Source organism: Alligator mississippiensis, chromosome 2, assembly GCF_030867095.1.
Source record: "Alligator mississippiensis isolate rAllMis1 chromosome 2, rAllMis1, whole genome shotgun sequence".
NCBI classification, from domain to species: domain Eukaryota; kingdom Metazoa; phylum Chordata; order Crocodylia; family Alligatoridae; genus Alligator; species Alligator mississippiensis.
Window position 1 is genome coordinate 52,994,411 of NC_081825.1, and position 14,452 is coordinate 53,008,862.

General features: G+C 39.0%; 1 protein-coding gene across 5 annotated transcripts in view; it reads right to left on the reverse strand.

The window, feature by feature from the left end:
* ATP8A1 (ATPase phospholipid transporting 8A1) overlaps window positions 1-14,452 on the reverse strand; it is a 187,471-nt gene that overhangs the window by 25,591 nt on the left and 147,428 nt on the right. For all 5 annotated transcript variants that reach the window (XM_019481062.2, XM_006278342.4, XM_014594927.3 and 2 more), the window contains 4 exons: window positions 13,288-13,366; window positions 10,877-10,938; window positions 6,288-6,344; window positions 5,617-5,724 (listed from right to left, as the gene is read on the reverse strand). In XM_019481062.2, the coding sequence (XP_019336607.1) occupies window positions 5,617-5,724; window positions 6,288-6,344; window positions 10,877-10,938; window positions 13,288-13,366 (306 nt within the window). The remainder of the gene's footprint in view (window positions 1-5,616; window positions 5,725-6,287; window positions 6,345-10,876; window positions 10,939-13,287; window positions 13,367-14,452) is intronic.

Here is a 14,452-nt window from a genome sequence, read left to right on the forward strand (position 1 = left end):
TTTTTAATAATTCACAAAGCTTTTAAAAACCCTATGAACAGTAGAAATGTAAACCAATAGAATTGTTTATTAGCCTGAATGCTGTACTGTGCTCTGTTTGATACAATTCTGAGATTTTTGGCAAGTTCTTCCCTGGAGAGTACTTGTCTAAAAAGTTTAATTTTTAAGGAAACTCTACATTTCCCCTTTCTTAAGATGATCCATTTTTTCAATTAAAACATGAGTATGAATTACTTTACGTGGGATGCGATGAGAAACTAATACTGTTAATATACGATATTAATACCTTTCCTACAGGGTGCAGCTAAAATGTCCAACAAGGAGTTGTTTCTCACAGAGGTTCTATAAGCTTCAGTCAAATGATCTGAAATTCTGTAAAACACATGCTTGTTCCTTAACTTCAATTTCCTTCAGTAGTTTGATAGATCCCTTAGGCCAGATGGAACAGAAACAGATGGTGCTCTGGAGACCTTTACTGTAGACGTCTATGGTACGATAATAAACTTAAAAAGTTCCATAGTAATTGAATTTTTGGCATTAATCTTAATATGAACTACTTTTTGTTGAAGTGATATATTTTTAATTTGGTTTAGTAATTAAAAAGTGCTCAACCTTTAATGTAAAATATGTAAGCACTGAGCAGCAGCATTCAGACAAGTCTGAAAGGCAGCCAGTATTTGTTTATACAGCACAGAACCTTACCTGGAGCATGCCTTGCCTCATAAATTGCTACTGCATTGGTGTGAAAAAAAAAACAATTTTTTTTTTTCCTGTCTTTTTTTTGGTTTCTCTTTCAATAAAAAGAATGTTTCCTTCTTTTAAGTCACAACCATATTGGTTTGAAAAGATGAAAATTATACCAGCCCACTAACCGAGTGTCTTCCCTCTGTTCTAAGTCAAACTGTTTATTTTGTTTTGAAGTGCACTAAAAATGAAAAAAAAAAACTTATGTTTTGGGTCATCAGAACCTTTTAATTAACGTTTCTCTTCCATCGCCTTTATAATCTACTGACATGATCGACCCATTACTACTCTGGACAGAAGGAGTGTGTTCATGTGTGTGTATGGTAAACAGAGAACTTCATGTGTAGATATTTATTACAGGACTAGACAATTATAGCACTGTACAATATATAAATTATCATAGATTCACTATTTCTTCTAGATGGGTATAATATGGAAAATGACATGACAGAGAGCATTTCTCCCGCTGATATACTGTAGAGTAGATTAAAATGCATTTTACCTGGAAGTTGTTTTCTGGTTTTTAAAGAGTCCGGTAAAGGAAAAATAATTACTTCTACAAGTAAGTAAAAAGCCATAACAAATATAAGATACAGATTTTACTTTTAGATGTTTAAACAGGCTATATTTGCCACATATGGCTATTAAATTAGAAATAAGCATAGGTATGTTAAAACACACAAAACTATGCAAAGCATGTTACTAGCCCCTACATGAACACTTTATATTATATGTATGTAGTTAATAATACTATTGTATTTACTCAAATCCAAGATGAGCCCCCTCATTTAACAAGGGGGAAAAGCCCCTTGTCTTGGATTTGAGTACGAAGTGACAGGAGGGCAGGTCGCAACCATGTGTTCAGTGACCTGAGTTGGAGTGGGCTGGAACTGTGCCAGAACTGAAGGGGTAGGTAGTGGTGGTAGCAAGGGGACCTAGACACTGGGCAGGGGCAGGCAGCAAGGGGGGGGTGTCAAGTGATTGGGGGGGGGGGGCAAATGTCAAGGGACAAGGTGTGGGAAGGCAGGGGGCAGGCCACTTGACTCCTGCGCCACCCCTTGCACGTGGTAGGGATAAATTTAAGAGGACCTTCCATCAATTAGATTCTAGACACAGAAAAATATAACAAATTTATAATTTTTCATGTATAGAATGTAATTACTGGGGGTGGGGATCATCTTAAATTGCTCTGATATATGGCGTGGCTCTAAGGAGTGCAGGGCAGTTAGCAATCCAAATCTGAGATAATCTGAACAGAGGGGTAAACAGAGGGGTGAAGATGTAGCCTTCCCAAAAAGCAGTATTTCTTGAAATTGACAGATTCTGTCTACGTTGTTGTATACGCTTGGAAATCAAACCATAGCTCTGATCATATGCCAAAGGAACTGTCACTTGGGGAAGCAATACTTAACATGGTACTGAGTTAAGTTCTACAGATAGGCAAAAACCTAATATACAGGATCTGAGGGAATTTCTGCCTCCCTGAGTGTATTTGAGGCCATCCCTCATGTAACCTGGAATATGAGGCTCTGTGTCCCTTTTTGAGGGACTGCATCATCTCTCTACCCCTGATAATGAGAATTTGCAGGGGCTCTCCCTTGGTTAAGTGCCACTCTGAGCCCCCATGTAAGCCAGGATTTCACAGGGTCCTGAATAATTTGAATTTAAATCTCTGAATATGAGAAAATATAAAATTCGAGCATATACTCTCATGGTGGGGGGAAAACTAGGTGGGAAAGGGGCATTGCTAAAGAGGCCTGGTCAAAGCAGAGGTGGATATTTTAAATGAGTGTAGGATACAGTGAAGTGTGGGGCCCAGCTGAGAATATAGCTCAGCCTACCTAACTAAGGAAGCATGTGACCATCCATAAGCTGTTGTGCTATATGTGAAGAACAGCAGGGTGCCAGAGAAGGAAAGAGAAGCTAATGGCTTCTCAAATGCTAGTAGTTTAAAGAGATGGTAAGCAAAGGAAGATCTATAAATAAAGAAGGAGGGTGTTGTGTTATGGGGACAGCAGGCCAGTCAGTGGAGAAGAGCGCTGTCTCCTCCACACAGTTAGTTACTCTAACTACCACGTAAAAAAGCTGTCGAGATTTTTGGGATGGAAACCATGGTTTGTGATTTATGTCACTAGGCTTGTTAACATACTCCAAATGTTTTAATGAAAAACGATGATCCTCATTCATTCTACTATGATAATGTTTATAGAAAGAGGTGAGAAATACTTAAGGTATGGACAAATGCACATTTTAGCCACTTTGCTTATTTGCACTATTGCAAGGTGCTTGACTACTAGTGAAGATCATACTATATACAGAAATCAATTTACTCTAAGAACTTTGGAGTTTTCCAAAGAAAGTATCGTCTATTCTGAAAATTGTCAAAAGGATATCCTCTAAAATATAATATAGGGGTGTCACAGCATATTTACTCAGAAGTCATAAATGTTAAGTTTAGGTGCTTTAGTATCTGTTAGAGAGCAGTCATTAAAACTGGCTCTTTAATTATACTACAGTTCTGCCTTTCTAAAATTATTATTATATAGGATTTTCAGGTCAGATAGAATAACTACAGAATAAATTATAAATCTCTAAAGCATTGAAGGATGCTTTCATAATTCCCCTCCATTTTCAGGAAACTCATATTTTGGTTTAACAGAGTAGTGTTGGCAATCAGAAGCATGATCCACCTGCTCTTTCCATTAGCAATCATATGATACCTTTGTGATAACCTGTGATCAGCACAGAACCATCCAGTAAGTTCCTTTATGACAAAGCTGTTCATCAGGTGATATGAGAAGTTCTCTAGCAAAACTGAAGTGGAAAGGAATTCCTTTCTACCATGAAAAGGAATCTTAGTGAGTCTGTAGCACTACTTTGTTTTTGTAAAATTTCATATCTGTTACTTGAGCTGTAAGCCCAATCATTCATTTAGTGACTGGAATGAGAATGACTTAAAAGAACTTCCATGTTCAATACATGTTGAACACACAACAATTTAGTAGCTCAAAAGAAGAATGCTTTAGCTTTGTGAGGATCCGAACTAATTAAACCTGTTTAGAAGTTCACAGATTCTGAAAAAGAAGGAAGCATTTTATGATATTTAAAGGAAAAAAAAAATCAAATCCCTTACATTTTTGACCAGCTTGAGCCGCATGCAAACTAGAGTGCAAAAGCCTCTGAGGACACTTAATAACTCTACATAAGGTACTTGCACTAAATTCAAGATAAATCCAAAAAAAGGGAGTAAAAAGATTTAAATATCTGTTACACTTTAGGTACTGATAGAAACGTTTACATGACCTGGTAGGTATTCATGGGATAGCTCTAAATTGGTTCCACTCTTTCCTAGCATGGGGGGGTGCCAGAGGCTGGTGACAGACAAGTGTTTGTTATTCCCTCTGAACCTTTTCTATAGGGTAGCCCAGGACTCCATCTTGATGCCCTTTCTGTTCGATGTTTATATGAGGAGAGATTGTACCTAGATTTCAAGTGAGATGCCATCAATATGTTGATAATACCTAGCTCTCCCTCTTCTTGTCTGACCCTGGCCCGGCAATCAGTACTTTCCCAAGGCCTAGCTACAGCTGGGGACTGGATGCGGGTGAATTGACTGAAGTCCAGAGAAGACGGAGGTGATGGTGGGGAAGACATACCACTTAACTTGAGGAGGACTGAAACACTCATAGATTGGGTTCAGCCTCCCCTGGTCAGTCATGTTTCTAGCTTTAGGATTCTTCTGGATCTTCTGCTGCACCCGACTCTCCAGGTGGTGGCTGTGACTAGGTTAGACTTGTACCAACTCCATTTGGCGAGAAGGCTACTACCCTTCTTTCAGATTATGATCTGGTCACTATTATCCATGCCTTTTTTAGCTCGAGGATAAACTACTGCAATATACTCTATGAAGGGCTTGCCTTCTGACAAAAGTGGGTCAACAGAAGCCTATAACTCCAGTCCTCTACTGTCTGTATTGGCTCCCACAGTAGCTTTCTGGGTACAATTCAAGGTGCCAGTTCTGACTTAAAAGGCTCTAAATAGCCTGGGCCCTACATACCTAAGGGCCTTCTTCCATCTGTCCTATCACAGTCCCCAAGGTCAACCAAGAGTACAACTCTTGCAAGCACAATCAGTACATCAAGTCCGCTTGGCAAGGACATGCAAGAGGTCATTCTCAGCAGCTTCTTCTCAGTTGTGGAACTCCCTCCCTGTAAAGCCCTGCCAGAGCCTAAGCCTGGACATCTTTCAGAAGCATTGTAGGACTTTTCTATTTGGACAGGCATTTAGCAATCATAACTAGGCCAAGATGGTGTTATTAGGTCTCTGTTTTATTTTGTCTTATTTTGTTATTGTTTTGTATTTGCTTTAGTTGTTTCATTTCTCTTGCTGTACACTGCCCTGAGCCTTTGATGGAAAGCATAGCAAAAAGCACATAAATAAAAATAAACATAAGGAAAATGATCCAGCCAAACAGCAGCAGCAACATTGAGAATTCAGTAAAGTCGCATGGAAGTTTCTTAATGGAAGTTGAAACATGTTAAGGTCCTGTGCATCTTACAACTAAATTAAATATTAATTTCCAAATCTGTTGCATAATCTAACCAAATAGAGAACCTTTTAAGCAACCCAGAATATTTCACTTTTGCAAGTGCATGCTTATGCTACTTTAAGGAGACAATATTACCACCGTTACTTGCATTAGGTAAATCTACAAATATAAGCTAGGCTTGTCTAATATACAGTAATGGTGTGAAAAAGATTCTCTCAAATAGCGGTAAAAATTCTCAAAATTCTCTCCTGTACCCAGCAAAGATTAGATCCTAAATAAACATTCAATCCACATTGGGAGATTAGTAAAGAAATGCACATTACCTCTCCTGACATATCAGGTGCCATAGGAATGATGGGCCACAAAGAGGAGTAGATTCCAAAAAATACTACCCAAAGTGCAATGCTGCCCCATATTGCTATATGGCTAAACTGTTAAAAATATGAGAGAGAAGAAGAATCAATTATATTAGTATCTGTTCAGTGCCTAAAATGAACTAACTACACAGCATATACTATACAAAAGATGGCCTTGGTCCCCTGAAGTTTACGCTGCAAATCATGTAAGGAGGGATTTTCAGAGCACCTGGCACTCACCTGACTCTGCTACTTCTAAATCGGTGCTAAATCTCCTATTGAATATTGGTTGGAGCAAAAAACTACCGATTTTCAAACAAAAAAAAAAATGTGGACATGAAGCTTTCAGGTAGCTTAGCAATTACACCCAACTTCTAGCCACATACCTTTCTGAACAAAACATATTAACATAATTTTGCTCCAAGTCTCTCCTTTACTCTGTTTTTCATTTGTCTGTGACCCACGTACTGTAACATTTCAGGAAAGGGTTGAGTCTTTACTTAACATTGTGAGGTGCCTGTACAGTCCTTAATTTAATTAATAATAAGTAATAATGATAGTAATTATCAGGAAAATACATCATCTATCACATATTTTAATAGTGTAGTTAGCATATGAATAAAAAGGCATTTTCTTACCAATGTCCAATACGAGGTCTCTAACCCAGCTTTTAAACACACAGTTATCACCACAAACTGAAAAGAAAAGAAATCCATTATTTTTCTTCTATAAATCTGATTCCCTCTACACTATCAATGGCACACATGCCAAAAAACTCCAATGATTATCTGAGAAAAATATCCATAACTTAACTATCTGAGGATTATTAATTGAATAAGAGTACTCTGTTGCTCATGATACACTCAGGTATATTATATTACCAAGATTTTATTCATATTTCTATTGATATAACCCACTTGATATAATTCAGAATCTTACTATTTATTATTTTAAATTTGATTTCAATATAAAGCACCGTGAACTTCAATGTACCCAGTACACGAATGACCTTCTTACATAAATTCCTCATTTAGGATTTGATCCAAAACTCTGATGGCAAAGGGATTCATTTTTATTGATTTCAGTGGGTCTGGAATGTACCCTTTTATTTGAATGAATTGCATTTAAAAAAGCCATGTTGTGTAGATTCTTTAGCATCACAGGAGACATTTAAAAATATTGTGAAAGTTTTCTTTTTTTTGGTCTGCCTGAATAGGAAGTGTAAGATCCCATTTGACTTATCTTATTATTAGATGCTAGATCTTGGAGTCATTATTAGATCTTGGAGTCATTATTGACTCCAAGATGAATGTGGGCTGACAATGCGAGAACACGGCCAGTAGGGCTAACCGTACCTTGTCCTGCATCCACAGATGCATCACAAGCAGGGCCAAGGAGGTGATCCTCCCCCTCTATGTGACACTGGTCAGGCCACAGCTGGAGTACTGCGTCCAGTTCTGGGCACCACACTTCAGGAGGGATGTGGACAGTATTGAGAGGGTCCAAAGGAAGGCTGCTCGCATGATCCAGGGACAGCAGGGCAGATCCTATGAGGAGAGGCTACGGGACCTTAACCTGTTCAGCCTTCGCAAGAGAGGGCTGAGGGGGGATCTGGTGGCTGTCTATAAACTCACTAGGGGTGACCAGCAGGGTTTGGGAGAGACTTTGTTCCCCCGAGCGCCTGCCGGAGTAACAAGGAATAATGGCCATAAATTGCTAGAGTGTAGGTTTAGACTAGACATTAGAAGGCACTACTTCACAGTCAGGGTGGCTAGGATCTGGAACCAACTTCCAAGGGAAGTGGTGCTGGCTTCTACCTTGGGGGTCTTTAAGAGGAGGCTTGACCTTTACCTGGCTGGGGTCATAGAGCCCTGTTTTCTTTCCTGCCCACGGCAGGGGGTCAGACTAGAAGGATCTACAAGGTCCCTTCCGACCCTACATCTATGAATCTATGTTATTGTTTTCAGAAAATCTGAGCGTATTATGAGCAAAGGTGTACTCTTCAATCAATTAACGATCCTCAGATAGTAAAACTATGGATATTTTTCTCAGATACTCAGTTTTTTGGCAAAAAGAAAAATGGGCCATGAAACACTTTTCTAGAATAATTCTTCAGCTTCTGTATCCAAAACAGTTTGTGTTTACAAGTGGTTCAGAGAAAACTTCTCTGAAAAGAAAAAAAGGAATCAAGTTTTTAAGTCATATTTGCTAATCTTAAATACACAAACTGACTTCTTTGGTCTTGAATTTTGACATACTTCTTGAAGTGACCTAATCTAAAACACTTCTATGACTGCATTCTATTTAAGGAAGAATAACTGACTTGGCATCTTCAGATACTGGGAAAATAACTGATATATTCTATACTTAAACTGAGTTGAAAGACCTACATTTTTACCTGAAATTTTTTTAAAGTTCTACCTAGTCTGAATGTAAAAATGGTCTGTTCGTCTACATCTCAGCCAGAAAACCAGAATTTTGAAACCAAAGGATTGATAACAACAGCTAAACCCAACAAGCATTCACTGTGTACAAAGTAATGAGGTCTTGTAACCTCTTTTATAAAGATCTTGAAAAAACTCAGAATTATTATCAACAATAAAATATTCTAACTCAGGGGTGGGCAAAATGGTGAATCTGGCTAGCAGCCAGACTATTTCCCAGCAGCCCCTGCCTGCATCACTGTGGCTGGCTTCCATGGAGACGGCAGGAGCAGCAGGGGTGTGATGGTATGGGGTCAGGGTTTCCACAGAGACCAGCCCCAGTAGTGCTGGCGTGGTACGCGGCTGGGTGGGGAGCTGCTCCGGGGGTGCGGGTCAGGATCTTATGGCAATGACAGGGCAGGCTGGATCCTGGGCAGAACTGCAATCTAACCAGAGTTAAGACATCTAATTCAGAGATAAGTAAGTCATCCCTACTGCTTTGACAGTTGATAGTTCTTAAAATTAGGACTGCAGAGGAATAAACCTTCCTCCCAAATAGGTGCAGGATTTTAATTTCTTATCAATCAGCAGCCCTTTAGAAAGGCTTACATATTCAGTTGATAAAAAAAAAAAAATAAATAAATAAAAAAAAATCAGTATGGTTAGTGTCAGGAATCTTAAAAGTATTTATATATCTTTACTAGGGAGCTTTGTAGAAGAAACTAAGATTTCTTTTAACCAAAGAAGCAGTTACTACATGGTTCTGTAACTCACTGTTGTGTATGTTACAGGTCCTGCTCTGTGTTCCCATACTCAAATAATGCATCTGTTAGTTGCTATGCAGCCTCATGTCTAGGGTGACCATATGTCCCGGATTAGCCAGGACAGTCCTGGATTTCAGAGGTTGGTCCCAGCTGGCAATTGGGAATTATAATTGGAGTCCTGGAAACGTAGGGGCATGGGGCACAGTCTGGCCAGGAGTCGGTGCAGCACGGAGCACTTTGCAGGTGGGCAGGCAGGAACCTCTAGGGCTGCAATCAGACATCACACGTATCCTGGGATAAAACATTTTATTCTGGGACAAAATGCAAGTAAGTGTACAGATGGTTCTTTATCTCAGAGTAAATCCTAAAAAATCCTTGGATAAAAGGTAGCAACAATTTATCCTAGGACACTGAAAAGCACATGTACATTTAGTGAGCAGCTGAATGCAGTGCCATGTTTCTGACATTTATTCAATGATACTATCTCAGGAGTAGTACTACTTGTACTTTGTCCCAGAATAAAATGTTTTATCCCAGCTTCGTGCTGCACCCACTCCTGGCCAGCTCCTACAGCTCCCCACAGGTAAGTCTTGGGGGGAGGGGGCATAGGTGTTGGGGGGGGCAGGGAGGGGCATGTGCCCCCTGATTACTGCACCCACAGCAGGTATGGGACTGCAGCCAGCTCAGTGGGACCTGGCATAGGAGGGTGGAGGAGGGCAGTGATGCTCATTCCTGCCAGGACCCCCGCACCAGCCGCACTGCCAGCAACAGCAGTAATGAACCGGGTGGGAGGGAGGGGGAAGGAGGAGGAGGAAGGGGGCACACTGCCCTTACTTCCTCGCAAGTGGCCTGATTGGGAGTGGCAGCAGCCAGGTCATGCCCCCATCCCATATACTCCTCCCCTCCCACTCCCACTGAGAGTCAGGAATTCAGGGCACCAGCAAGGCCAGGGGGCTGCAGATCAGTAGTGAGGCACACCAGCGGGGCCAGGGGGCTATAGGTTGGGAGTGAGAGGGGTCACCAGATCAGGAGTGAGGGGGGCTTTGAGTCCAAAAAGTTTAAGAACCACTTCCCTATTTTATACATAAACTAAAATATACATAGGTTTCTCCTTGGACAAAACCTTTAATCCTGGGATCCTACATGCATACAAGTCCATTGTCTCAGTTTAAGTATCTGTGAAGTATCAAGATAACATTTTTTCCCTGGGACAACAGCAGCTAATTCAAATTAACTGCCATCAAGCTGCATGTGTAAGATTGTCCCATCTTGTTCTGATTCAAGTCAGAACAGGGATAATCGCAGCCTGGAATAAACTGGTGGTCTGTTTTTAGTGGTAGCGTGTTGGCCAAGTATGTAAGTGCAGGTATGTTTAAGATCTGAATTGCTATAAAACTCAGATGGCTCAACGATGAACATCCTTTAATCAGAAGAATTATATATCCCATTAAGCATATTTGACAACTCCCTGTATGTTATCTGAGGGCGGCAAACCATCTCTGGTTTGGTCCCATATGCACCTCAATGAAACTTAGGTGGAATTTTGATGCCTCCATTTCAGGTGATTCAGTTGTGTGATTCAAGAGACCCAATATAGAGCCTCTGTTTTGGACTGTTAAATTACCTACATGCCTATACTTGTGCTTCTGAGCATGTGGGAAGCAATTCAGTTACATTACTTGAACACCTTGCTCCTGTCTATGCTCTATTACAATCCAGTTGCTAAGGCCTACTTTGAACATGCCTAGAAAACTGACAGAACCTAATTCAACTTTAAAATGATGGCTGCAGATGGTGCCCTGAGAATAATCTCGTTTCTTCACTTTATTTGCAAGACACAACTTTGTATCAACTCTTTCATATAGAAAAATGAGAAATCAGAAGTATGAATAATATACATGCGTAGTATACAATTACTTCTAATCAGTAAATATAACATTATCTATATTGTGTGGGTAGAATGAAAGATGGAAAAATTAAGAGAAACAGATTAGGAAAAAATGATGCGATAGAATTCCAGACAAGCGTAGCAAGACTTACAGTGTAAACAATGTTTCCCAAAAGTAGGTAGTCTGATGTTTTACCATTGCCAAAAACAGTACCTGCAGCAAAACAGAATGATATGTTAAAAAAGGCATGGTAAATTTATTCATGATTTAGGTTTTGAAAAGATATAATCTAACAGGACTCTCACTTCAGGTAATTCAAAATCTTTTGCTCCCAACACCAAGCAAGGAACAACTCCTCAGGTGACCAGTAAAGAGTTTTTACCTTAAGTAGTGATGATCAGTGGGGAAGTGTCACCCACTGGTCACACCACCAATTGTTAGTACTTCAGCTGTATAGAATCTTCGGTTGCTGTTGACTTGTGCTTTCCAAAGAGCTTTCCAAAGAAGCCAATTAATGCAAAATACCTAAGAAATTAATATATACTTTTCATTTTATTTTTTTCCAAAACAACTTTCTTCAAAGAGTGTGAAAAACAACATAGTATGTACTGATCATATAGGCCCAAATCAGGCAGCTTTCATTGACAGCCTTAGGGTTTGAAGAGACAACCCCTTGTGTATTATTCAGTAAATTGACTTTATAAATAAAAATAAGCAGACAAGATGCATAGCCCTATTAAATAGTAAATTATTTAAAACTAAAGTTACCCTTGAATAAGATGCTGTATCCATAGGAAAGTTACTATGCTGAACACATTCTGCATCTACTTCCCTGGTCAATTTAATTCTGGGACGGCAGTTTGCTCAATGCAAATTATCTCCTATACCACACATTGGGCAGCTGTCACAATAGGACTTCTAAAGGCAGTTAGCTTTCTAAAGGCAGTTGGGAGAACTGGTCTAGCATCTTTTCATTATCACATAGTAAGTTTGCTAGAGTAAAATCTGGGTTAAATTATGCAGTAATAATCATGGATAGGTCCACACCATTGGATATGTGTCAGTTCAGAAAATATTCAGGACAACATCATGATCTTTATATTTTTGCAAATCAGCATGTTTTAGATTCAAGCAAGATGATCAGGGGCCTAGGGCAGTTGCCATATTAGGAGAAATGAAAAAGTCTAGGACTTTTTAGTTTGGAAAGGAGAAGGCTGAAGGGGATTAAGATAGGTTAAATAATCATGAAGGGTGTATAGTAGTAGAAAATGTTTCTATCCCAGGTTCTGCAACATAAAAAAAAAAAACAATATGTACCTCAGCCTTCCCCTTTTAAAATGTGAATGATACTGCTCTACGTCACAGTGGTGGTAAGGTCTAAGTCCGGAGTGTCATACATACAGCCCAGAGGCTAAATTCAAACTGGGTCACTGGGCTGCAAGTGGATGCCAGAAGTTGGGGAACACAGTCTGTCATAGAATCTGGGGCCCTTTGGCCCCACTGGGCATTGTCATTGTTAACAAGCTTAGCATTGGCCACTCCTGGGCACACTCCTTCAGACCTGTTGCTGCTAAACCTCTTGCTGCTGCTGCAACCACCTCTGTGACAGCCCTCTCATTCCAGCTGGATCTGAACCACAAGGAGCCTTGCAGTCTAGATCCAGCATGAGACCCCAGGTGAGTTTGACACCCTGGTCCAATTCAATGTTTGGTCAGATGTAAAAGCCTAGGAAAGAAACCACAATAAAGGTAGCATCAGAAAAAAAACAAACAAACCTGGAGACCAGACTGGAATCAAATGGAGGAAAAATTGAATGACTAGATATGTTTAATTTAGAGAAAAGAAGTTTAAGGTGGGTTGTGATAGATGATCTCCAATATTTGAAAGATTACTGTAAAGAAAATGGTGAAACAGATTTTCCTTGGCACAAAGGGCAGCAAGTCAGATTTAGATGAAAACTCAGGGAAAAAAAAAACTGTTTAATTGTACAAACTGCAGGACAAAGTAACTAGCTGCCAAATGAAGTTGGGGAATCTCCTTCATTATAGGTTTTCAATATGAGGCTGAATAGGCATCTACCTAGACTAGTTTAGGAACAGCAAATCCTGCATCTGTTCAGAAGATTGGACAATATGACCCGAGGGCCTTTCCAACCCAATGATTTTATGAAATTAGCAAAAGGTTTTAGAGTCAATATTTCCCTGGAAAAATGGATTAAGCCTTAACAAAATGGCAGGTTCCACTAAAGTGTTATTTCAATTTCCCCCCCAATCCCACATGAGTGAGATTGTCCAAGAAACATAGGATCTTCTGAAAAATTCACTAGTATTTTTCCTGCCAGCAACAGCCCATGCAACTGATATAGAAAGCCCTGAAATATACTTTCCAAAAGTTGTGGGAAACTGGGGACCTGCACAATCCATCCACTGGTAGTAGATTGTTCAGGAAAAAATAATACTGTTAGTACTTATGACAGTCATTCTGGGATATTATTTTTCAAGAAAAGTAAAAAAAAAAAATAAAAAAAAAAATTCAGTGTTTGTGTGCCTTTTACTTACTTACCATCTTGGAGGGCTTTTAGTGGAAACCAAAACAGAATAAATGAGTGGAAGAGGCCATTTAAACAATGAAGCCAGAAAACCTAAGGGAAAACAAAAATCCATGAGAACCATTTGCGATAAACTAGCTCTCTGAACCTTGACCTTTCTTTTTTATCTTTGAGCTAGGTTCACAAAATGCGTTTCTGCCAGGCCACCTCTGTGAATTAATATAACTGACAGGGACTTTCTGCCTCTTAGCTTTTCATGGGTCACTTATTTATGTTTTGTAAAAGGTGCTTATTATCTCTCACTTTTAATTTTAAGTTATCAGACAATTTTAAAAGATATATAAAAAACAATATTTTTATCACAATGGAAAATTTAGGGTTTAGATTTTCTTTTACTTTTCTCACATAATGTCCCTATTATGCACATTTTACACGAAACATAACATTTTTATATACCTAGACTCTGTATTTCTTAGAATCATTTTAACTAATCTCTAATTTTTTTTCTTGGTTTTCATCATATATATCACTATATTTAAGGTAGCATGTCACATAAAAACTTTCCTATTTTATAGGAAATACGTTACTAAACAATATTACATTTACATTAAACTGCTATAAATTTTACTAACAAATGCATCGCCATTTACAAAAGACGTACTTATTAAAATACTTATGTACATTAACTTTAAATATAAATAGACCATCAGTGAGGTTTATAGTATATAATATATACAGGTACGAAAAACTTAAACTATAGAGAAAAATTAATTTTGAACACTTGCATCCTTCAGGACAGCAGTCACGTTTTATTATTAGAAATGCCTTTTACATACATAAGCTTTATTGTACAAAGCTGACACTTATTAATACTTTTAAGGCAGTTCAAACAATAGAAATTAAGTTGCCTGCCTTACAGCATTTTCCACTGCGTCTCAAAGTTCTTTGTTAGCTTACCCCACTACACCAGGTTGTATGATCCAATTTACGCTCCAATACTTTGCACATTTGAACTTGTGTTACTCATTAACCTCTGTCTCTCCCCCTCACTATGTCACTACCACAAGTTTTTATTTGACAGAAAGCACAGGTGGGTGCAAGAAAAATTAGTTCTACTTTTCCATTTTCCTGACCACTACTTATTGTTGCATGCTAATCCTTTAACCTCTAACATGGCCT